At 37.7% G+C, this 24,183-nt stretch overlaps 1 protein-coding gene and 1 pseudogene across 5 annotated transcripts in view; both read right to left on the minus strand.

Moving 5' to 3' along the window:
- The window catches only part of FAR1 (fatty acyl-CoA reductase 1), a 65,276-nt gene that overhangs the window by 11,813 nt on the left and 29,280 nt on the right, over positions 1 to 24,183 (minus strand). For 3 of the 4 annotated variants that reach the window (XM_081098878.1, XM_081098880.1, XM_081098881.1), the window contains 6 exons: positions 16,912 to 17,091; positions 13,119 to 13,296; positions 9,174 to 9,218; positions 8,934 to 9,052; positions 7,671 to 7,738; positions 6,019 to 6,190 (listed from right to left, as the gene is read on the minus strand). In XM_081098878.1, the coding sequence (XP_080955004.1) occupies positions 6,019 to 6,190; positions 7,671 to 7,738; positions 8,934 to 9,052; positions 9,174 to 9,218; positions 13,119 to 13,296; positions 16,912 to 17,091 (762 nt within the window). Of the gene's footprint in view, positions 1 to 5,545; positions 5,718 to 6,018; positions 6,191 to 7,670; positions 7,739 to 8,933; positions 9,053 to 9,173; positions 9,219 to 13,118; positions 13,297 to 16,911; positions 17,092 to 24,183 lie in introns of all 4 variants that reach the window. The other variant, XM_081098879.1, reaches the window with a different exon arrangement.
- Positions 2,380 to 4,848, minus strand: LOC308524682 (small ribosomal subunit protein uS8-like; annotated as a pseudogene). Its single transcript has 2 exons — positions 4,840 to 4,848; positions 2,380 to 2,823 (listed from the first exon to the last, which is right to left on the minus strand). The product of its transcript is annotated as a small ribosomal subunit protein uS8-like (transcript).

Below are 24,183 nucleotides of genomic sequence, written 5' to 3' on the forward strand. Positions count from 1 at the left end.
GGTGGAAAAAAAGAAGACATACTGCTTTTAAATAAGAGATTATATAATTTTCTAAAAAACAACAAAAAGATACAAGAAATCTGTAATTAAATCAATATGGACTATCACAGCCAGTATAGTATATTTGAATCACATACATAAACATATTTGGTTAATGTGGTTTTCCAACATATAGCTTAAAGTTTTTCTTCCTAACCTCTTTGCACTGACAATTCTCACCTAGTCTTCAATTCATTCAAGTGACAGAATTACCCTAAAACCAATCACTGATTCAGTCGTTAAAAAATAATTACAATAAAAAATTGGGGTGGGAAAAGAAAATTTGAAAGGCCATAAATTTGTAAAGTTCATAGACTATTATTTATCAAACTTATGGCAGATAAAAAAAAATCACAACTTTGCACCATCACTCTTGGCGTAAGGGTGGCACTATATTTTCCTATATAGTCTGAGTACTTGTTTATTCTTTATTATGACAACCAGCAAAAATTAATCAATCACAATCCTTTAGAGTAGAACAAGATCTTAATGGTCATCTAGTCCAGGACTAGACACTTTGTGCCAGATAATTCTTGGTGGGGCTTTCCTGTGCATTCTAAGATGCTTGGCAGCATCCCTGGTCTCCACTACCTCCCCCAGAGTTGGGATAACTGAAAATATCTCCACATATTGTCAAATGTCCCCTGAAGGGGGCAAAACTGTCCTCAGATTAAAAAATATTAAGCTCATTGAAGTTAAGCTAAAGAGTTAAGCTAAATAAACCAAAAATAAGACTATGGAACCACTTTTTAAAAATGTCATTTTGAGCAGTGATGAAATAGCTACATTTCAAGAGCTAGAGTGAATAATTTATACAACTTCTACATGTAATATTATACATCCTAGTCCCTACAGAGTATTAACCAGGATTCTTATGATGCATGTCTGAATTATACTTATCTGGCTGACACTCAGATTAATGTAAATGAGTGACATGAACACCATTAATGATATGATTAACATTAATTAGTAGAAGTAGTAAGGCCCCAATATAAGATATAAAGCTCAGTGCCTTGCTCAATATACATCTGAACAAATTAAATAATATTAACTATAAGACTGTATTTAACATTAATAAAATCGCCTAACTAAAAAGTCTTTATGTCTCTTTTTGCTTTTAGACTATAAGCTCCCAGAGGTCAAGGATAATTCCTGATTTGAAAGCCTCACACAGGGCAAACTTCAAGGTTCTTCCTTTGAATGTTTCCTATTTGCAGCAGATTTTAATTTCCAAAGGTAGCTGTAATATCTCCCATCCTACATGCTCACCTATAATATCACCTTGACTATCTTCCCATCAAGAGGTGAAGGTACCTTATACCCAACAGAATGAGGTGAAAATGAAAGTGTGATTTCCAAGAGTAGTAAGAAAAGGTGAAGAAGCTTTCTAAGCCTTGCTTGCTGGAATACTCACCCTTGAAGCCTTCAGTTGCCATGTGCTGTCCAACTCCCCTAGAGGCTGCCATGATGTGAGGAAGCCCAAACTAGTCCAAGTGGAGAGACCACATGGAGAGGCTCTGAGACTACACGAAGAAAGAAAGATGCCGGGCCACCATAGTTTCTCTGTGCCCTTTCTCTCCTTCACCACTCCCCTCCAGTGTACCTGCTCATTCCTGTATGACTGCAAACACTGGAAATACTCTGGGACAGAAACACCAAGCCAAACCCTTCTAGAATTCCTGACCCAGAGAAATCATAGGAGACTAAGTTTGAGGTGATTCACAATGCAGCACAGATAACAGGAACAGATCTTAGTACTAAGATTGTGGGGCTGCTATAATAAAAATCTAAAATATGCATTGCCTTTAGGAGCAAGTGATAGAATCTAAAAGGCTCTTGAAGAGACCATGGTGAAACCTGGAAGGACCAAGAAAAGGATTTCAGTGGAAGCCTTAAAGGGCTTAAATGAACCTGCTTTTTGAGGCCTTGAAGGAAAGGGACAAAAATATTGTTGGGAGATGGAAGAACAAAACTGTTGCCTATGATAACATGAAAAAATAGAAACTGCACCTAACTTGATGACCTAGCCAAGATTTCCTCAAAGAGGGCAAAGGTGGTATTTAAAAACTGAACTATTTGTATGAGTAGTATTTAGAGGAAATGAAAATACCAGCCAGTTTTGGGAGTGTCATCCCAATATGCCAAGTTTGCAGGTTCAGTCTCCAGTCAGGGTACAGGAAGAAGCAACCAATTAATGTATAAATAAGTGGAACAACAAACTGAAGTTTCTCTCTCTCTCTCAAATCAATAAATAACATAATTTTAAAAGTAAATAAAATGCCAGCCAGGAATTTTTTCTTTTCCACTGAGGCATTTTACTTGCACATTTGCATTACACCACTAGAAAAAGAATCCCAGGATTTTCCCTCCTGTGTGTTTTCATCTTGCTTCTTTATGGTCCATGATACCTACTGAGGGTGTCAGTACAATGAAACCAATATGACGGGATGGAAGCAGATTGTTCTGTCCTTTTATAAATCTTAGAGTTGGACATCAAAACTGGGGCTGATTACGCCACACTAGCTTAACCTGCCTGTGAGGTTCACAACAACTTTCCCAGCTCTGTGGTCATCAATAACTTCAAATTCACCAACATAAACATGCTTCATCATCACAGTCAGAAATCAGATGATGACTTTGGAGCACAGATTAGTAAGAACCTGGTGTCTGCCTCTCTTTTTGGCATTGTTGATACCCTTGAGAGCATCAGCCAGAACATTCAAGTGCATTTATGGCAGCATAGAAAGAGGGTAGAAAGAGCCCAGATGGCTTCTGGGCATGGGTCTAATCCAGGATGCAAATATAAGATTTTTGGTTAATACCTCAAAAAGATCTAAGGTAGTACCTGAGGAAAACACAGTGAAGAAATAAAATGGTTTGCCTGGCCAGTATAGTCAGTGGTTGAGCATCAACCCATGAACCAAGAGGTTATGGTTCAATTCCCAGTCAGAACACATGCCTGGGTTGCAGGCTCAATCCCCAGTGGGGGGCTAGCAGGAGGCAGCCAATCAATGATTCTTGCTCATCAATGATGCTTCTATCTCTCTCTCCCTCTCCCTTCCTCTTTCTGAAATCAATAAAAACATATTTTAAAAAATAAATAAATAAAATGGAATTGCTATAGTCAAGCTTCAAAATTACTAAAATCAAGTAGGTTGAGGCATGAGAAAACAATTCTATTCTTGTCTTAAATAGTCTGGGAGCTTAATATTTGAACTTTTCAGTCCTGTGTCAATGCCTGTATATATATCAACTTTCTGTACATCAATACCTTGACATAAACCAGAACTTCAGACAAATCTCTGATTAGCCCCTGAAAAAGTCACATATCCAGACCACCTGACATCATCCATTATCCAGATCAACCAATATCTGACAAATAACTATCCTGGACCAATCCTAGGGCTAAGAATGCAGGACAGATTCTTCTCAAGAGTGTACTTTTTACTATAAAATCTTCAAACTTTTCTTTCTTCTTCCAAATATTCTGGGTATTGCCTAGCTATGTGTTTCTGGTTTGTAAACCCTAAAACCCTTGAATAAGTCTTTACTGTTTATTTCTAGCCAAAGCCTCCAGACTCTTTTTGAGTTCATTCAACATACCTCATAGAAACTTTCTAACAAAAGGCTTATTCCAGATCTTACAGAAATGTCTTATAGAAGCCCTACTGTTTAAAGAGGCAGGAACTAAGAGGCTAGTCTAAGGATCTAAGAGACAAGAATCTAAGATGTAAGGGTGTTATCCCATCCATAGTAACTTCCTACAAGACAGAGATGGACATGTCTCAAAGAGATCTGTGGGTATGGCTTTGGTCTAATGGAGATTGTTTTAAATAGATATATGGGAAACCCACAAGTTTAAAAGGAATCATATCAGTTTACACTGAAAGGGACATAGATAGTACAAAATGAAAAGAGGCCTCTGGATCAAAGATTAACAAACCACAGCCTTGGGGCCAAATCTACCTGTTCATGTAAAAAAAAGTTGTATTGGAACACTCATGCTTATTCAATTGCATATTGTCTTGGAATATCTAGTTGAGTAATTGTAAATGTCTAATTGAGTAATTGCAAGGTGGAGGCTACAATTAACAGCAGAGTTGAGTAGTTGCAACAGGAACCATACAGCCCTTTACAGAAACTGATCCCTGTCCTGGGGCTTCCAACCTTTTATGGGCAAAAAGTAGGTTAAGAAGGCAACTATTATAAACACAGGCTAAGAGAAATAATAAATTGAAGAAAATAATAAAATTATAGCTGCCGTTTTAAGCCACTATTAATTATATGACTTGCTATGTAGCAACATCTAGTGTAAATTATTTAATAAACTTTGGTTACTCACTCATTTTTTAAGTTTACTAAGCCCCCTTTTTGTAAGGCATTGTGATATATTTAACCTGTTTTACTTTTTTGACCTAGCTGTGACTTCTCTGTTCTAAATTGCAACAACTTTATTAATATCAAGAAAGTATACACTGCCATCACTCATAAATTTACATCTATTTTTTAGCCACAAGAATGCTGCCAATGACAAATATTGTACTTTTCAGATTATTCTAGAAAATTTGAAAATATCTTGGAAATATTGTGGGCCTTTTTTCCATTAAGTATTTCTTTACCTAAAGTTGTTCAACACCTCTCACATATTTCAATATTAACATAAAAAGTTAGAAACATAATGGACAACTGAATCTACAGAAAATCCCTACAAGTAACTCAGATCCTGATACACTATAACTGGCAGATACTTCACTTTTACTTTTTGAGCAACTGATGAAAGTTTTGGAATCAGAACCTTACCTTCTTCATACACAAATACTCAAATCCTGAACTCTACAATCAAAGACTCCACTGTAATGCCAATGTAGTTAAAACATATTTTATGGGACATTTAACTATAGTTTTGGGAAAGACAGGAGGAGTTTATGTAAGTTTGTGGAGCTTCAATAAAAAAAAAAAAAAGGAAAGCAAAAAGAAAGGCTGTAACAACTAGCGGAAAACAAAGTTTTCCATTTGTTATTAACTTCTTAAAAAAATATGATATTTCAACCTGGAAATTAGTCAAAAACTGTAATTAACATATTATAAGCTGAATGGGCAGCTGAGATAATTCAAGCAATTTTCTAAAAGCATCCTACATTTTTCATATAAAACTGCACAATCTACTTAAAGCAAAACAATTTAACATTAAACCCCTATAAAACTACCCCTATGTTTTTTAAGGGGAAGAGAAGAGCTCAATTTCAGCTTATAATAGCAATGACAACCTTGATGTTGGACATTTCCTACATTATGGGATTTTGGAGGATCAATGGCCCAATAAGCTGAAACCACAGTTTTCCCAAATATCCCCAATTTCTAAGAAATGTCTTAGCATCCTGATTGTGATTGTGATTAATCAGGTTAGTAATTCTAGAGGTAAAGCTCATGCTAGCGACTTTTCGTCTCTCCAGCAAGCTTCCACCACCTTACCAATACATAGTGTATTTACTGCTATTCCTCTTACCACGGTTTCTGACCTGTCAACCTGAGTGCAAGATCGTGCAATAATGCAGGTACTGTATGTCTGACACCCTTCCAATAATGAAGCAATAAGTTGTTGGAATACAACTTAATATTGGGGCGCCTGAATACTTGGTTTAAAGGATTCATCTTGAAGAAATGATTTAGATAATATCCTGTAGGGAAAATAAGCATCAAAGCATTTTGAATGTTATTTGTTATTCAGAAAAAAATACCTAAAGTTAGACCTAGAATTTAGCACATGATAACTTATCATCGAAACTTCAGAATAAACTACAGTGAATTACAACACTACCTTTGCTTTTCTGACAAAATCTTAAGTTCAAGTCTTCTCACTCATAAAAGGCCATTAAGCCTTATAAGCATAAACAAATACAGAGTTAATAGGCATTTTAGTGTAAGCAAGGGTTGTTTAACAGTCAGAGGAACAGATAAGACAGAGCTAGTCACCATTACCTTGGGCTTCTTCCAGTCATCCTGAGGTAGATATCATACAGGAATGCTGGGGCCTTATGGCTTACAGCAATCCAGTAATGATATAAAAGGTGATTGGAGGTTAGATTTACATTGGGCCGTCTGAAGGCCTGTTCGAGAGGATTCCTCTTGAAAGTGGAAATTACATGGTATTCTGAGGAAGAAAAGTTGTGTAACAGCTTTGATAATAACCATGTAATGAAGTTTTGAAAAAAAATCATGTATTTTACAAAGCAAAATATTTTACCAAAGATGTCAGAGTTCACTCATTTAAAAGACAAACTTTTCTACTCTCTAAAGTAGCTAAGAGAATATGAGTATTAGACTGCTGAACTCAATTGGTTTTAGAACTGCCACTGTTTATGAATTTTATTTAGATGAATTTTTGCTAAAATTTACTCTTAAAAATGCTTTTAATATTTTACGAATGTCAGTTTACAATGTCACTTTCTCTATTTCACCTCTCACAATAGCTTCTTTCTTTCTGTTCCTCTTTTCAGATTCTTATTATAGTACTTACTTAAAAAAGAAAAATCATCATCCTTTGCTTATGAATAATTAAGTTGCTCAAATTAACATACATCAGCACCTTAAAACAACCCAAATTAACTTCTGCCATAATTTTAGTCTATGCAATGTCAACACAATCAAATCTATAATCATCTATGTTAATACTTCAATGAAAATGTATATTGAGATATTCACTAAAAAAATAGTGTTCAACTTAATTTTTAAGGAACTTTGGAACATAATGAGAGATTACAAAACAACACCTCGTATTTAAAGTGTTTTAAAATTATTAAAAGAACTTTATTTAAATAATTATCATAAAATTAAAATCTCCCTAGATTTTTTTTTTCCCCTTTGTGCTCTAATGGCCAATCTTTAAGTTGAAATAAAAATGCCCTAGAAAAACCTTAGGATAAAGGACATAAAAGATTTACTATAAAATCAAAATTGATTTACAAGGATAACAAAAATTTTTCAATTAAAGGTAAAATAAGACCTATTACTAAATCAATGCAATAAATATGTTTTTACTTTAAATTTTAAAACATAAACTAACAATTTAAAAATGATTCAATTTCAGTAGGCTTTAAAGTTATACTAGCATACACACTACCCGCTATAAATTTGTAAGTTTAAATAGATTAATTAGTGGAAATTATTTTGGCAAAATGTACCCATCCTACTTGCTAACTCCATTTATTACTCTTTGGGCCACTAGCTAGTTCCTGAGATATACCAACTCTTGTAGTTGGAAGTGCTATTTACTGCTATTTATTGCCTACGGACAGGCAACATCAGCACCGAGAGTGCCCACGATAGAAAAAAGCTGTTTCCATGCCACAAGTACCTATAAGGGTTGCTGCAAATAGCAACAGAAAAACAGTAAGGGTCTGATAAGGGTGGGGCAAGGTGGGATTATACAGCAGGATATTTTTAAATCTGGAAAACACTATTAAGAACAAGGTAGTATTGGTAGATATTCTTAAGATGGCAATTAAAATAAGACTAAATTTGGAACTCAATGGCCTTAATGTCTCACGGGTTATTCTGACATTAAAACTCAGAGAATATTTTAAGTTCTTTAAGATTTATTCTAATATTCAAAAACACAAGTAAAATCATACCAACTTCACCCCAGTGGAAAGGATTAGTGCTGCCTGTTGTGCAATTATACACCATGATGTTCCTTGGTCTGCAAAAACAAAGATCAAATCAATGAAAGATAAAAGCCAAACTTGTCCAATCTAAATCTTACATGATTTCAAGTAGGAAAAAATAAGGATGGTACCTTTGCTACATTTTTTAAATTATCCTTAAAAGATTTACGACTTTTTCCCCTCCCCTGCCAATATTTTTACTTTAAAAATACTTCTTTTTATATTTTTCTTCCTTGTATGAGTAGAAGTGTGTTTTTAAATGTAAGGAAAACGCTCTAGCCGGTTTGGCTCAGTGGATAAAGTGTTGGCCTGCGGACCAAAGGGTCCCGGGTTCAATTCTGGTCAAGAGCATGTACCTCAGTTGCAGGTTGGGGCCCTGGTTGGGGCTTGTGCAGGAGGCAACCAATCGATGGATTGATGTTTCTCTCTCTCTTTCCCTCTCCCTAAAAATCAATGGAAAATCCGGTGAGGATTAACAAAATAAATGTAAGAAAAACAACAAATAATCTCAGATCTTCCTATCTCCTTCCCATTTTCAGAGGCTCTATTTGAAAATATCATGAACTGATTCCCTTTTACCAGAAACCATATATTCATATAATAATATCCCTTTTTAAAAACATAAAAAATACTGACTTCAAAAATAACGGCAGTTTAGTCATTAGAAAACAAGTTAATGAATAGCTCAAAGTTTAGGTGTTACCTGTAATGCTACCACATTTTAAAAGGAGGCTCCATGAGTTGATTAAAGCTGCTCCAGTGTGACATGTTTGATTTATATAAACAATTCTCTGTGAAATTTCAGCTCTTTATGCCAAGTTCATACCACACTTTAGTTTGGATTAAAAAAAATCATCGGTTGGAAGTGGGTTCATTGTTACTACCTAATTAACTTGCCTATCCTATAGTTAGTACATGAGAGTTCATGTTAACTCGTAATTACTGCTGACAGGACCACTTGCTATTATTGCCTGTAATAAGCCAACTGGAACTGATATGCAGGGTGTCCCAAAAAAATATATACACACTTTAACAGCAGATAGCTTAATTTTGAAAATGAAATGTATTTTAATGAAACTGCCTTCCTAATTATTCAATGTATACATTTTTGGGGACACCCTATATATTGATATGGGAATGTCAGGATTGAGGGATTAATATTAGTCAATAGCTCTGTTTTCCCTTCTCAGTTACGATATATTTAACAAGCAACATTGTCACCTCATATACCTATTAACTCCGGAATACCAGGCTGCTGCAAGACTCGTGTTGACAACTACATCTACAGGAACAAGATCTGCAAGGGCATTGTTGGAGGCACGCATTGTTCGAAGAATTCCTTTCCCTGCCTTTGTTAAAATTAAAAACAACACCTTAAGATACATAAATCAGAGTGCATATATGTATATAAAGGTATACAGAAAACAAAAGAAAGTATAGAATATTAAATAAATCAAAAGATGAACTTACCGCAATAAAGAGACCACTTGGTCCATTAAAGTTATCAATCCATCCCTAATACCAAAAAGAAAAAAAGTAGGAAGCTTATAAATATTATGAAGCTAGGGATTTATTACATGAAATCTGCAACTCCATACATATATTTGGTAATTTTATTCTAAAAACCAAAAATTAGACTAGATTCAGGTCAGACTATTTCTCCTCGTCTTAAATAGAAGCAATCTTTCTCTGGGATTGCAAATGGCTAAGTAAAATAACTTTCAAGGGGTTACCTACTCTTCTAATTCTCTGTAAGGAGAATTTTACAAAAAGGAGTTTATACCTGTCAAATATTTTTGTTAAACAAAGCCTGTTCAAGTTTGGTAAATTATTCTCAAAATTACTGAATAAAACAGAGGAAAACAATTGTCAAAGCAACAAAAGGCATTCACTTACTATCATAGAAACCTAGGTTTTTCCTAAGTCAACTTGTCTGTTAATTTATATCTATGTTTGCTATTACTCCAGAGATTCAGCAATACCATAATGCCTTCCTTTCCTATATATCACAGAACTCTCTCATATCTTTCTTAGCTTGTGATCTCTACAGGGAAGCATCTACCTCTTAGAAGGCTTGCCTCCTTTTGGTACTAAAAAGCAAATGAAATAAAATAAGATCCTGAATATTTTCATCTCTATTCCCTTCACTTCTGCAAGGGAAGCTAATCTATATATATAAAAGTGTCCCTCTGCCTGTCTGACCGGTTGCTATGATGCACACTGACGACCAGAGGGCAGATGCTCAATGCAGGAACTGCCAAGCTGCAGTGACTCGGCAGCTAAGGTTCTCTGGTGATGCACCCCAAAACCAGAGAGGAGAGAGCCCGATTCCTCGCAGGGCCGCACAAGTCTACCTCCGGCCATGGGTTATGCTGTTGCTGGGGCACTGTCAGCCCCGAATCTGGTTTACTGCACACTTGCATTTGCGTTCCACACACTGTATGACAGCAACTTTGCAGAGTACCCTCTTGCACTCTGGAACTCCTCTGGGGATGTTTGAGAGCTAGTTTTGGCCTGATCCCCATAGGCCAGACCAAGGGACCCCACCTGCTGGAGGGACCCCGCTTACTCCGCCGGGGAGGAACCATGGAAGGTTGGCTCCAGGGTGTGTCTGGCTCATCTTGCCAAGTTGCATCCCACTGGCCATCTTCTAATTAATTTCCTTTCAATGTGCACAAATCCGTGCACTGGGTCACTAGTCAGTAAGTAATTTTTTTTAATTAAATCTTTATTGTTCAGATTATTACAATTGTTCCTCTATTTCCCCCATAGCTCCTCTCCACCCGGTTCCCACCCCACCCTCTACCCTTACCCCCACCACCCACTGTCCTCATCCATAGGTGTATGATTTTTATCCAGTCTCTTCCCTAACCCCCCACACCCATTCCCCCCTGAGAACTGTCAGTCCACTCCCTTTCTATGCCTGATTCTATTATATTCACCAGTTTATTCTGTTCAAATTATTTATTCATTTTATTTTTAGATTCACAAGATAGATATGTATTTGTTGTTCATAATTTTTATCTCCTCCTCCTCCCCCTCCAACTCCCCCTCCTCCTCTTCCCCCTCCCATTCCCCCTCCTGCTCCTCCTCCTCCTCCTTCTCCTTCTTCTTCTTAAAGGATACCTTTCAGCATTTCATATAATACTGGTTTGGTGGTGATGAACTCCTTTAGCTTTTCCTTATCTGTGAAGCTCTTTATCTGACCTTCAATTCTGAATGATAGCTTTGCTGGTAAAGTAATCTTGGTTGTAGGTTCTTCCTATTCATCATTTTGAATATTTCTTACCACTCCCTTCTGGCCTGCAAAGTTTCTGTTGAGAAATCAGCTGACAGTTGTATGGGTACTCCCTTGTAGGTAACTGACTTCCTTTCTCTTGCTGCTTTTAAGATTCTCTCTTTGTCTTTTGCTCTTGGCATTTTAACTATGATGTGTCTTGGTGTGGTCCTCTTTGGATTCCTTTTGTTTGGGGTTCTCTGCACTTCCTGGACTTGTAAGTCTATTTCTTTCACCAGGTAGGGGAAGTTTTCTGTCACTATTTCTTCAAATAGGTTTTCAATATCTTGCCATCTCTCTTCTTCTGGCACCCCTATAATTCAGATGTTGGTACGCTTGAAGTTGCCCCAGAGGCTCCTTACACTATCTTCATATTTTTGGATTCTTTTTTCTTTTTGTTCTTCCAGATGGGCATTTTTTGTTTCTTCGTATTTCAAATCTTTGACTTGATTCTTGGGATCCTCTAGTCTGCTGTTGGGTCTCTGTATAATATTTTTTATTTCAGTCAGTGTATGCTTAATTTCTAGTTGGTCCTTTTTCATATCCTCGAGGGTCTCACTAAATTTACTGGCGGTTTCTAAAAAATTCTTGAAAAACCTTATAACTGTGGTTTTGAACTCTATATCCAGTAGTTTGCTTTCCTCCATTTCTGTCATTTGTGACCTGTTTCTTTGTCTTCACATTTTGGCTGCTTCCTTGTGTTGATAGAGGGCTTTGTGTGCTAGGTGTCCTATAGTACCCAGTGGCTCAGCCTCCCCAATTACCTGAGGTGGACACTCTTGGTGCACCCCTTTGTGGGCTGTGTGCACAGTCTGGATGTAATTAAGCCTTGAATGCTGTAGGTAACCCTGGGAGGAATTGACCTCCAGGCCAATTGGCTGTGAGAATCAGCTGTGTCTACGATGGGAGAACTTCTGTGCTGGAGACACCCTTCTGGGGCAAGACTTGCTTCAGTGAGGCTTTGGTGCTCACTGAGGCTGCCCCCTGATAGTGTCCCTTACGGATCTGAGGAGTTGTAATCTGGATGGTCCCCCTCTGACCACTGGGTACACTGGCTCTTGGATCTCTAAGGAGGTGCTAATATGGCCTCTTCCTGAGGCTACCCAGCAAGAGCTATGGAGAGATCTGCAGATTCCTTTTCCTTGTTTGGGGTTTGGAGGTGCCAAGATGAGGCCCAGCTGTGAAGTAATGCAAGCTGCTGTGGGGCCTTGGGTCTTCTTTTGGATGTTCTGGGTCTCTCTGACCCAGCTGCAGTTAGTTAAGTAATTTTAGATTGCCAAGGGCCAGAGCATTAATATGCAAAAGCTTCTGCACACAGCTTGGGTGGGGCGGGGTCTTGGGGAATCAAACTTGGCAGAGCAAACAACTATGGCTGATCCTCAGCCCTGCCCTAAGAGGTCACGGTTCTCACTGTTTCGCTGCAAGCACCTCTGCGAGAAAGCCGCCCTCGTGTTCCGGCCCGATGCCAGACAGTCCAGTTTCTCCCCGTATGAGTCTGGGTCCCCAGAGACTCACCTGGAACTGGCGTTCAGAGCAGTTGGGAGCTTGTGTCTCCCTCCCGATTGAAAAAGACAGCCGCGTCCTCAGTTGCCAGCCCTTTCTGCGTGCACCTCCATACCTCTGCACTTAAGGTCCACACCGCACCTCCTCTGAGTCTCAGTGTGCTTTTCTCTTTCCTTCTAGTTGTAGAATTTCCACTTGGCCAGCCTTCCTGTGGTTCTGGATGATGTCCGTTTTGTCTTTTAGTTGTATTTTTGAAGTGGTTGTGCGAGGCAGCAATTTCCAGTGTTTACCTATGCCGCCATCTTGGTTTCTCCCCAGTAAATAATTTTTAAAGCCAACAAATGTTGCTGTATCAAAAGTCCAAGCTCATCAATCACAAAGAAAAAATATAGGGCAAGATCGCCTTTGATCGAGATAACATCATAGTCCCAATTAAGATTTTTAAAATGTGAATCTGCATTCCTAAGCAAACATATTATAAATAAAAGTACCAATAAATATGACTTTTTCTATGAATGGAAACAGCTCTGCCATATCAATCATATTTAGTGAATAACATCTGCTCTTAAATAAAAAACTGCCAACTCTTTTAAAATTTTCAATTACAATTATTTAAAAGATTTCTAACAACTTACTGGAAAAGGTTCTTTCCAACTGGCACCAACAATTGATGGTCTTACAATTGCCACATTTAGCTTTGCTCCTTCTTGTTGTACAACATATTCTGCCAATGCTTTCGTGTATATGTATGTATTAGGTCTGTCTCCTATCAATTTGGGCGTGATATCATTTACTAAGCCATCATCCATCCATCTGGTAAACAAAGAAAGCATGCAAAAATATTTTCAGATGTTTTAACTATAAAATAAAATTTAAAAACCTTACTTTGCATATTCAAACATATCTGTTGCTCTGACCCAAATGATTTGACAACTCTTACTAAAAATATACAAGTTAGTCTTCCTTTCATTATACATCAAATACAAGTCCATATATCTTATACCCAATTTCTATATCCAAAAAGGTCCAAATATCTAGAGTTCTTTCATAAATCACATGGTAGATAGCAAAGCTGATCTGAACTTATTTATGATCTTTTTTTTAGAGAGAGAGAACTCACTTAGTGTGACTATTCATTCCAAAATTTATCTGGACCCATGGGTTTCAGATCAGGAATTCTATTTCAGATTAGGAATTCCAAGCACCATAACATATTACTTATACACATCTGCAATGAACATACATTTACAATGAATAAAAAAGATCTAGTAACCTCAATGTTACTGAAAACTGGATGTTCTCACTAATGAGACTAACAGAAATTAAGATAAACAATAAAATAAAATGAATCATGCTGTAAAATTTAATTAGGGCATTTCCATCTGCAGCTATTATTTTTAGAAACTTCTTAGTGTTTTTCTGAGTTTTTTTGTGTGTTTGTTGTTTTTTATTCTCAACAGAGGATATATTTTGTTTTGTTTTAATTTTTAGAGCGGAAAGGAGGAGAGAGAGAAACACTGATCAGTTGCTTCTTGTACACAACCAGGGATTGAACATGCAACCCATGTATGTACCCTGACCAAAAATCGAACCTAAGACCCTTCAGTGCATGGGACAAAGCTCCAACCAACTAGCCGGACTGGCCAGGAAACCTTCTCAGTGGTTTACATGCCTCCGGCATGAAGTACAATATTTTGGCTGACACTTGTATTCATCATCCAGAAATTAGTGCAGCTTGGAGTTTCCCTACCATCTTCTACCCCAAACAAGCCTGTCACGAGGTGGGGTCTTAGGAATTTGGCTGTTTTTATTTTGCTGCTCAGAAAACTTCCATTCCAGCTTCGTCCCTCTTTTGTGCTGGAATTATCCCTTCCCACACACCCCTCCTTTTACACTTCATAGTTTTTCTGCTGCAGTCCAAAAGCACCCAAGCCAAGCCTAATATAAAGTAGAAAGTCTACCTGGGAGCCAATTCTGTTGGTAATGTGGAAATTACAAACTCCAAGGGAGCAAAGGGGCTTTTCAATGTCATATGTTTTAAGAAACAGGGACATTCTACTCTCTCTAAGGCCTTGAACTGATTTCTTCCCCTTATAAAATAGTATGATAAACTAATTTTTAAAAAGAAATGCCATTAAGTATGTTTCATTGTGGTTTAAAATTACTAATGAGTTCATGCCTTGGCCAGGTGGCTCAGTTAGTTGGAGGGTCGTCCCATACACTAAAAGGCTGTGGGTTCAATTCCCAGTCAGGGATACCTAGGTTGTGGGTTCAGTCGCTGGTAGGGGCACTTATGGGAAGCAACTGATCAATTACTAGATCATTTCTCTCTCACATCAATGTTTCTCTCTCTCTCTCTCCCTTCCTCTCTCTCAAATCAGTAAAAACATATCCTCAGGTAAGGATTAAAGGGAAATAAAAAATTACTAATGAGTTCTGGGAAAGAAAAATATTATTTGATTTTGAGTCTTACATATTTTTAAAAATTAGTTGTGAATGGGTATAAAGTACGAATATTTTGTTTCTTTAGGGAGGACATGTTAAAAGGGTCTGAGGGTTTGGGATGAGAGAAGTATTTTGCAGAGCTATCAATGTCCAAATAATTAAAAAATAAATAAAGGTATTTATTTATTTAAACAGTGGAAAAATTCAACTAGCAACCTACTATGAAATTATAAAATTCCTTATAACTTTCTCAGAGTATGTGAAGAAAAAGTCTACTCTGATAATCTGTAAAAGGAAGGTTATAGACTAGGTGATATGTATGGTCTTTCCCAGTCTAAATATCTGATTCCAATGTTATATATTTATTTTCCGATACTTTTCCCTTACTGTCTATAATGCTACACATGCATAACTGTATATTCAGTATACTGTCACACTCTAATGACAGCCATGCTAACTGATGAGGAAGCATAAATTAGAGATTATCAAGATAAATTTTCCTTTGTATGTGGATGAAAGGAAAAGAATACTAATAAAATTGAAGGGCAGTTGCTAATCAACTTAGAAAAACTCCAGAGTAGAGACGACTTTTGAAATATGGAAGAGATGTTGCTACATTAAAAGAAAAAAACAACAAACTCGCTAAATTAGGCCAGTAAGCCTAACCACTAACGTGAATTTACAGATGCAATCCATGAGTTATCCTAAAATTATCTGTTAGCCAGATTTCTTTGTAAGCAAGGAAAGAAGATATAAAATTAGAAGGTTACATGCTCTTTTTTTCAGCAACTTAAGTGTTTGGATATATTAAATACTAATAAGAGAAAAAGTAAAAAGCTTCATTAACTTCCACTCAACTTTTCCCAGACATATTAACAACTTCTGCCTACTGACCTAAGAAGAAAATGAGGTAGATATTTAGGACCGTCTAAGAAATGGAGTCGTAAAACAAAACCAGGGAATTACCCTAAGAATGTCATAGTAAACTCACATGTTTATTAACTTCATTATAACCTGTCTGCTTCCCCATAGTGATTAGCAGAAAAGCTTTAAAGAAAAGGACCTACATGGCTATTTTAGGAGAAAACTTGGAGAAAGAGCTAAGAACACTCTCTACAGCACTCTTGGGAAAAAAAGAATTGGACTGAGAAAGCAGGAAATAACTAAGGAGCTGAAATGATAGAATCTCTGGGAAGAAAGATCTGAGGAGAAACAGATAAGAAAAAAGAAGTAAAAGACTACAGTAATATTATATGAGGATTAACAAATATATGAAGATATGATGGCTACTGGAAGGGTTTTATAATTATAAAAGAAAAAATATTTTTGTTTTTGCTCTGATCCTGTGTTACTTGTTTCACCTGATGAGAAAGCATAGGCTGAACAAAGCATATGAAACCTTGGCCATGGAATAAGCATACTTCACTTAATCCACATCCAAATATTTATCATGTAATAGTTGTTTATAGGATGCTAGTCCTTAGAAAGATAACAGTGACACTCAGAGTATCAATTAAAGGACCATGACTCCTCTGATTTCCCTAATAACTAAAGGTACCTCTACAGACATACTCCATTGGTTCATAATAAAAAAGATAATCTTTTAATAAATTAGAAACTTGAATAGACAGTCATTAGTCCCTATGGTATCAGATACTTAATCACTAAGATTGATTCTTTGGGAAACAGAGGCCCTAATATCATTGATGAGTCTGTTCAAAGGCCTACTTCCAACCAACACACCTGATCAAAAGAGAAAGCTCCACATTCCAACAGTCATTTAGATATAAATCTATACAGTAAAAAAACATAGTAAATATGTAATAGCTTGTTAAATAAAAAAGAGGTGTGTGTGTGTGTGTGTGTAAAGGGATGGGGAGAGAGAAACTGAAATTGACCAAGAAATACATATAAATAAACTTGGATCCAAAGTCCAATGTTTTAGGATCAAAGTAAATGTATATAAATTTCAAACAAACATACTCTAAAGAATCAATTAGTTTCTTGGGATCCACAGGGGGTGGATAGACTACTTCTTCAATGTGCTTTCGATTGCAGTAAGCATATGCTGTTGACACATGCATGAACACTTCCAGATTCTTCATTTGTTGTGCAAGGAAAATAAGCTGTCGTGTAGCGATCACATTTAACTGAACAGCATCTCTGTAAAAGAAAAAGTGATAATAAAAATTAGAAAGCTATGTCATTTATTTATCTGCTAAAATAAATCTTATTTCCATTAAAGAGAGATTGAGAGACAGAGATTGTTTCTTTACAACTGATCCCTTAGCTTTGATTTTGTGTATTTTATTTCAATATGAAGTACATCCATTCTATCAGTCATGTTTAAAAATAAATATTTTCTGTTTATAAAATAAATCCCACTAGAATTTTTAAATAAAAGTACAAATTAAAAATTTTAAATTACCCAGAAATAAACATAGATCATTTCTGCATCTCTGGCTTTTCAGTACCCATTTTTAAGTCATGTTAGACTTCTTTTTCATCTTGACTTTTAAAAGTATATTATTTCATGATATAGATGTACCATAAGAAGAAATTAGAATTGTTAAGTAATTTTAAAATGCTAAAGCAGAGTAACCAATAAAACTCAGAAATGTTCAATTGCACTAACATATGACCAAATAAGAATATGTTTATTTCTGTCTTTGTAGCAATTAACCCAAACATCTTAAGACTAGTTACAAAAGGGGTATTATAATAAAACTAGAGGCCCAGTGTACAAATTCATGCACCAGTGGGGTCCCTCGGCCTGGCCTGCGGGATTGGGCTGAAACTGGCTCTCCGACATCCCTCGAGGGGTCCTGGATTGCGAGAGGGTGCAGGCCAGGACGAGAGACCCCACCGGTGCATGATCGGGGCCAGGGAGGTTGGCCAGCCAGGGAGGGCTCTAGGATGTGTCTGGCCCATCTCACTCAGTCCCAATCAGCCAGACCCAGCAGCAAGCTAATCTACAGGTTGGAGTGTCTGCCCCCTGGTGGTCAGTGCACATGATAGAGAGTGGTTGAGCAGCCTTAGCATATCATTAGCATATTACGCTTTGATTGGTTGAACGGACAAATGGAAGACCAGACACTTAGCATATTAGGCTATTATTAAATAGGACTAGTACATATTTTACAAGACACATGCAAGACCCCAAAGTGATCTATATATTCCCTTCTTGAAATTTATTAGAAATAATTCCACAAATACAAAAGTAAATATGAAGAAAAAAAACAATTAAGCATCATCTAGTAATAGCAATAGCCTAGAGAGCCCAAATTTTCACTAGGAATAAAACAATTTAATAAAGTAAGCATTTTATCACAATGAAAGAATATAGCCATTAAAATAATTATGAGAACTATAAAACATGGAAAACTCTAGATGAATATTGAAAAATACATACATTATGAAATGAAGCAAGATTAAGAATAAGACTCTGGAATAAGACCTGGGCTTAAATACTAGCTTAGCCTACTATCGGCTAGGATTAGGTGACCTGGTAAAGTCATTCAACCACTCAGGCCTGTTTTCTCACCTGTTAATGGGAATAATAATGGAATATATCTAATAGGATTTGTATAAAATTAAATTAAATAAATAGCTTATAAGTATTTAGCATTATTCCTAATACAGTCCCAAACAACCATTCAATAAATATTATTTAAGGTAATAAGATGTTGGGTAGTTTTTGCTTTCTGTTAAACTTATGTTTACAGCTTGATATTTGAGGGGGAAAATATTTGAAATACTCAATGGCAGGGTAATATATTGTAGGTGACACTGTAAGTGATATGACTGATCCAAAAGAGCCTAGGACAAAGTACCAGAAATTATACAAATGTTAGTTATTTACCTAGTTAACATACTAAAATTAACTTAGAGAAAAAATTTGTTCTAACCCAAATTTTTCAAACAGAAAGAAATTAAAAATCCCTAAATTTGCTATACTAAGTAAACATCACATAAATTATGCTATATCAACATGATAGAATATCACCATATTATGAAAATTATAACTATTAAAAAATTAGAATAGGGAAGTTATTTCTATAAGTAATGTAGAAATTCTATGTTTACATTTTATGTAAAATATATGTTCAATGATAGACTGCAAGAAAATTTTTAAAAAATAAAAAGTTTTGAGTACTTTCTAAAATTTTTACATTTTCAGTATTTAAGAAAAAAAATCCAACCCTTTTAAGGGGCCAGGATTGTCACAGAATCTGGCCCACTGGACAGCAAAGCAGTGATTTGATGTCTATCGCATTTGCAAAAACAATGTTTTGGAAGAGGTATACAGAGAACATTCTGTTACAGGTTCCTAAGGACCGGACAACAAGTTCTGGGTCACCAGGAACAAGAAATAATTCATGAAAGGAAAAACTCCTGGGCCTTATTTTTTTTCTCTTAATTTAATAGTATCCAAGAGCCTATGAAACATACTAAAAGTAAAATTTTTAAAAGTGAAGTAATTGGGTTGGGGTCTTACAATCATGAGTGTATCTCTTTCTTCCTTATTTGTACTGGCGGGAGGGGGGGGGGGGGCGGTGTCTGTTCAAATTGAAATCATGCAGAAAAGACCTTTCACAGAGAGGATACTATCCACTACTGTAGGGCAATGAGCTCTTTTCTTTTGCATTTGCAAAACAATAGGTGTAAGGGTAGTAATGTTTTGGGAGCAGAACACAAAGGATATTCTGTTACAGGCTCCTGAGGATGGTGACAGAGTTTCTGGGTCATTGAAAATAAGGAATAACTTGAGAGAGGAAACACTTCTGTGCCTTTCTATCTCTCCCCCGCCCATCTGCACCTGAGAGTCCAAACCTGAAGGCATTTTGTACCAACATAAGTAACTCTTAGTATCACTGCCAGGCTAGTAAACTCACTCTGTTACCACCATCCAATTTCTACTCCACTGAAATTCAGGCTAAGACCCTGACATGTTTGATCAGAAATAATGTAGTACTAAACAAAAATAATGTCATTATATTTTGGTTATCTGGAGTCATAAATGCACACTAAATAAGAGTGACTTTGAAGTAGGTGTGGGGTGGGGGGTGGGTGTGAACAAATCTTTGTAATTATGGTCCATCATTAATATAGACACAGAAACCACTTTTAAAAAAAAAGAAAAAAAATTGAGCTTCCAGTACATTTTCTTATTCACCTGTCTTCTATAGACATGTTGGGTTGTTCAAAATCTCTGCTGATAATACTTCTAAGACTTTACACCAAAGATCTCGCACTTGGCATGACAGACACCTGAGAGCTTATTAAAAATGCAGATTGCACCCAGCCAGGTGTAGCTCAGCGGTTGAGCATCGAGGAACCAAGAGGTCATCAGTTTGATTCCCGGTCAGGGCATATGCCTGGGCTGTGGGCTCCATCCCCTACTAGAGACACACAGGAGGCAGCCATTTGATGATTCTTTCTCATCACTGATGTTTCTATCTCCCTTCCTCTCTAAAATCAATTTTTTTATAAAATGCAGATTGCTGGACCTCATCGTCAAACACTTGTTAATATCTGAAGTGAAGCCTGTGCAACTGCCTTTTAAATAAGTTCCCCTCGCCCTAGCCAGTTTGGCTCAGAATTGAGCCCTGTGGACTGAAGGGTTCCAGGTTCAATTCTGGTCAAGGGCATGTACTTCGGTTGCAGGCTCTTCCCTGGCCTTGGCCCTGGTTGGGGTTCATGCAGGAGGCAATCAATCGATGTCTTTCCCTCTCTCTTCCACTCTCTCTGAAAATCAATGGGAAAAAAATATCCTCGGGTGAGGATGAAAAAAATAAATAAATAAGTAAATCCCCCTCATCCCCACCTCTGAGAAAATACTATCCAGATGAGATCTCAATATTGTTGATTTTTAAAAACTTAATGAAGCTATAAACACAGATGTCTAGGGACCAATGAATCAGTCTTAGGGTCGGGGACCCAGTCACCTATAATTTATATGACAGCCAAGTCTCTTGCTAAAAATGAGGAGTCCTGGGTATTATACCAAAATCAGAGGATCTAAAGTTGGCATGTACAGCCAAAAACTGTGCCTTTTAACACATCTTCCAAAAGTTCTTAAGATTCGGAATACATTCTATAGTTTAAGAATCAATGCCCTTAGATGCAAGTTTCTTGATCTTTTCTAATAATCAATCTCTACTTCCACTTCTTTCTGAACACCTATCACAGCCCTTAATGTACACTTTTCAGTAACTCCTTATTTTCTATCTATATTATGGTTCTTTAAGCATATTCTTACTCCTATATTAGACTGTATGGACTTTGCAAATAGGACCTGTGGGCAATTTATCTTGGTCTCCCCCAAAATATTGAGTACAATATGCCATTTTTTATTTGTGGGTTAACTTAAAAAGTGGTTATAAAGAGTAACTGTTTTGTTAGTAGTTATTATATACCAACCTATAGTGTTTTAGAATGTCTGGCTCAAATCTAACGTTATAGTATCACCATTAAAATTGCTTCATAGAAAATAGTATCAATGAAGAGGCGCTTTGGTCAGCAAACCTACATGCCTTGACAAGGAAGAAAAGAACAATAAATTTTCTTATTCACCTATCTACCCCATCCTCTATGGTATCTCCAGTAAAAGAAGAAAGAATACTAATGAAAATATTTCCCTTCCACTAATGGTAGCCTTGCTTACCCCCAGGGAATAGAAAGAAAGAAAAAAGGTACCCTGAAAGTACTGTACTTTGATGAGTTTCACCCCAACTAATGTTGCCTGCTCAATGAGGACTATACATACCACAATTACCTAGTATTTATGTACTTTTTCTTAAAAACATTTTCTTAAGGCTGTGTGAACTCTTTCTTTTGGTTATGAAAAAGTAATAAAAAATAATAAAAGCTAGAACTGTGGGGTGGGGGGGGGAAGAATATCTGTTAGATTAACTATTTCATACTAAAAACCTACCTGTAATTACACTGTCCAAATATAACTGGCAAGTATCAAAAGGCATTATCTATAAACATATACTCATATACATACACACATGCTTTTTGAAAATGTGATTATACAATCCTATCTAATAAAGAGGGAATATGCTAATTGACCCTCACACCTTCGCAAAGATGACGGGCCCATAGCCAATAAGGAGGGAATATGCTAATTGACTGCCCCGCCCTCAAATATGGCAGCGCCCACAGCCAATAAGGAGGGAATATACTAATTGACTGCCACACCCTCAAAGACGGCGGCGCCCACAGCAACAAGGAGGGAATATGCTAATTGACTGCCATGCCCTCAAAGATGACAGCGTCCAGTCCCCTCAGCCCTGCCGCACGCCTGCCTCCGGAGTCCCTCAGTCCCCTCCACCCCTCCGCCACCTAGGGCAAGCCCGAGGCACAGGCAAGTCTTGAATGGCGGCTGCCCAGCCGCCCAGGGTTGGCCGAGGCTTGCGCTGCCGGCAGTGGCAGCAGCAGAGGTGTGATGGGGCGTCACCTTCCCCTGATCACCGGGTCGCCTCCCGCCCCTAAAGGCTCCCGGACTGTGAGAGGTGGCAGGCCAGGCTGAGGGGATCCCTCCTCCAGTGCATGAATTTTTATGCACCAGGCCTCTAGTCTATATATATATAAAACCTTAATATGCAAATAGACTGAACAGCAGAACAACTGAACAACCAGTCGCTATGATGTGCGCTGACCACCAGGGGGTATGGTGGAGCAGGTGAGCAGGGATCCCAGACCAAGACACAGCACCGGTCGCTGTCATTGGGGCGAGCCTCTGGTGGTTACTGAAAATTCTTTGTTCTCGCAAGCTGTGGTCCCACCTGGCGCTCGCACCTGCTGTTGGCACCAGCCCCACTTGCACCCGCTGCCGATGTCAAAGCTGCAGCTCACACCCACTGCTGGTGCTCAGCGACAGCCCCAATCACTCGGCACTGTCAACAGGTGCGAGTGGTGGCTGCCAGCCCCAATCGCCCCTCAGGGGTACTCCACCTCCCACTGCTCCTAAGGGGCAATCAGGGCCGGCAGCCACTTCTCGGACCCGCTGCCAGTGCCAGAGCCAGCACTTGCACCCACTGCCGGCACCGGCCCCACTCGCATCTGCTGTTGGCACCTGGCGCTGGTCCTGATGGCTCGGCGCTGTCAGTGGGTGCGAGCAGCAGCTGCCCGCCCCAATCGCCCCAAGGGCTTCTCCACCTCCCCCTGCTCCTGAGGGGCGATCGGTGCAGAAGCCACTGCTCACACTCACTGACGGCGCTGGCCCTGCTCACATCCGCACCTGGCACCAGCCCCAATCACTTCGTGCCGTCAGTGGGTGCAAGAGGGGCTAGCACCATTAGCGAGTGGAAGCAGTGGCGGCAGGAGTGGGGCTGCCAGCAGACAGAGGACCAGGGGCCATGGCAGAGGGGCCAGGCAGGGGCACGGAGGATGGGCCGAGACCCGCCCTTGAGCCCACCAGACTCGTGGCCCACAGATCCTTTCAAGGTGCATGAATTCATGCATTGGGCCCCTAGTAGTTCTAATAAGATTCTTTTGTCCCTTTTCAATCATGAGCACCTAACAGCTACATAAAAAGAACTAAAAAGTAAATAACAAATTATAATCACTGGATAATAAACAATAAAGTCAAGATTAGAATTAAAGTAAGTAAATTAAAGTAAGTAATTCCAAAGCTCATTAGCTTTCCATTATACAACGCTACCTCAGCTTCCTCAACTATAAAGTAGATTTGCCCATACTACTACAGTGGGTAATGTTATCATGGAGTAAAATAATAGATGAGAAAATAACCTGAAAACTATAAAGCACTATTACAGAAATATAAGGGACTATTTAAAGTGCCCTCACCTGTGATATTGGCAAAAAACACTGTAATGCTTTAGCAGTGAATAATGTTAATTAAGGTTTATACTTCTATATTAAAGACAATATGGGGAATAATCTCAATTTAATTAATCATAATTTAATTAAAAACATTTTAAGAAAAAGGCCTTCAAGTAATTGTGAAACCTACAGAAGTCTGCACCAATTTAACTGGCATAAGACCATACAATTTGATTAATATTAACATTAAAACTGTATTTTTGAACATACCATCAAAAAGAATGTTTTGAATTAAACAGCACTGTTTGAAATTAACATGTTAATTTTTATAAAAATTAGTAAACATTTAGAATTTTTTAATTGAAACAGGCATCTAAGTAAGCCCAAGTTATTTTTTAAATTAAAATTAGGTTTAATGTACCTTGTCCCCAACACTGCTAACAAGGTTTTAAAACTAAAAAA

This window comes from Myotis nattereri (genome assembly GCF_964212035.1).
Source record: "Myotis nattereri genome assembly, chromosome: 9".
Taxonomy (NCBI): domain Eukaryota; kingdom Metazoa; phylum Chordata; class Mammalia; order Chiroptera; family Vespertilionidae; genus Myotis; species Myotis nattereri.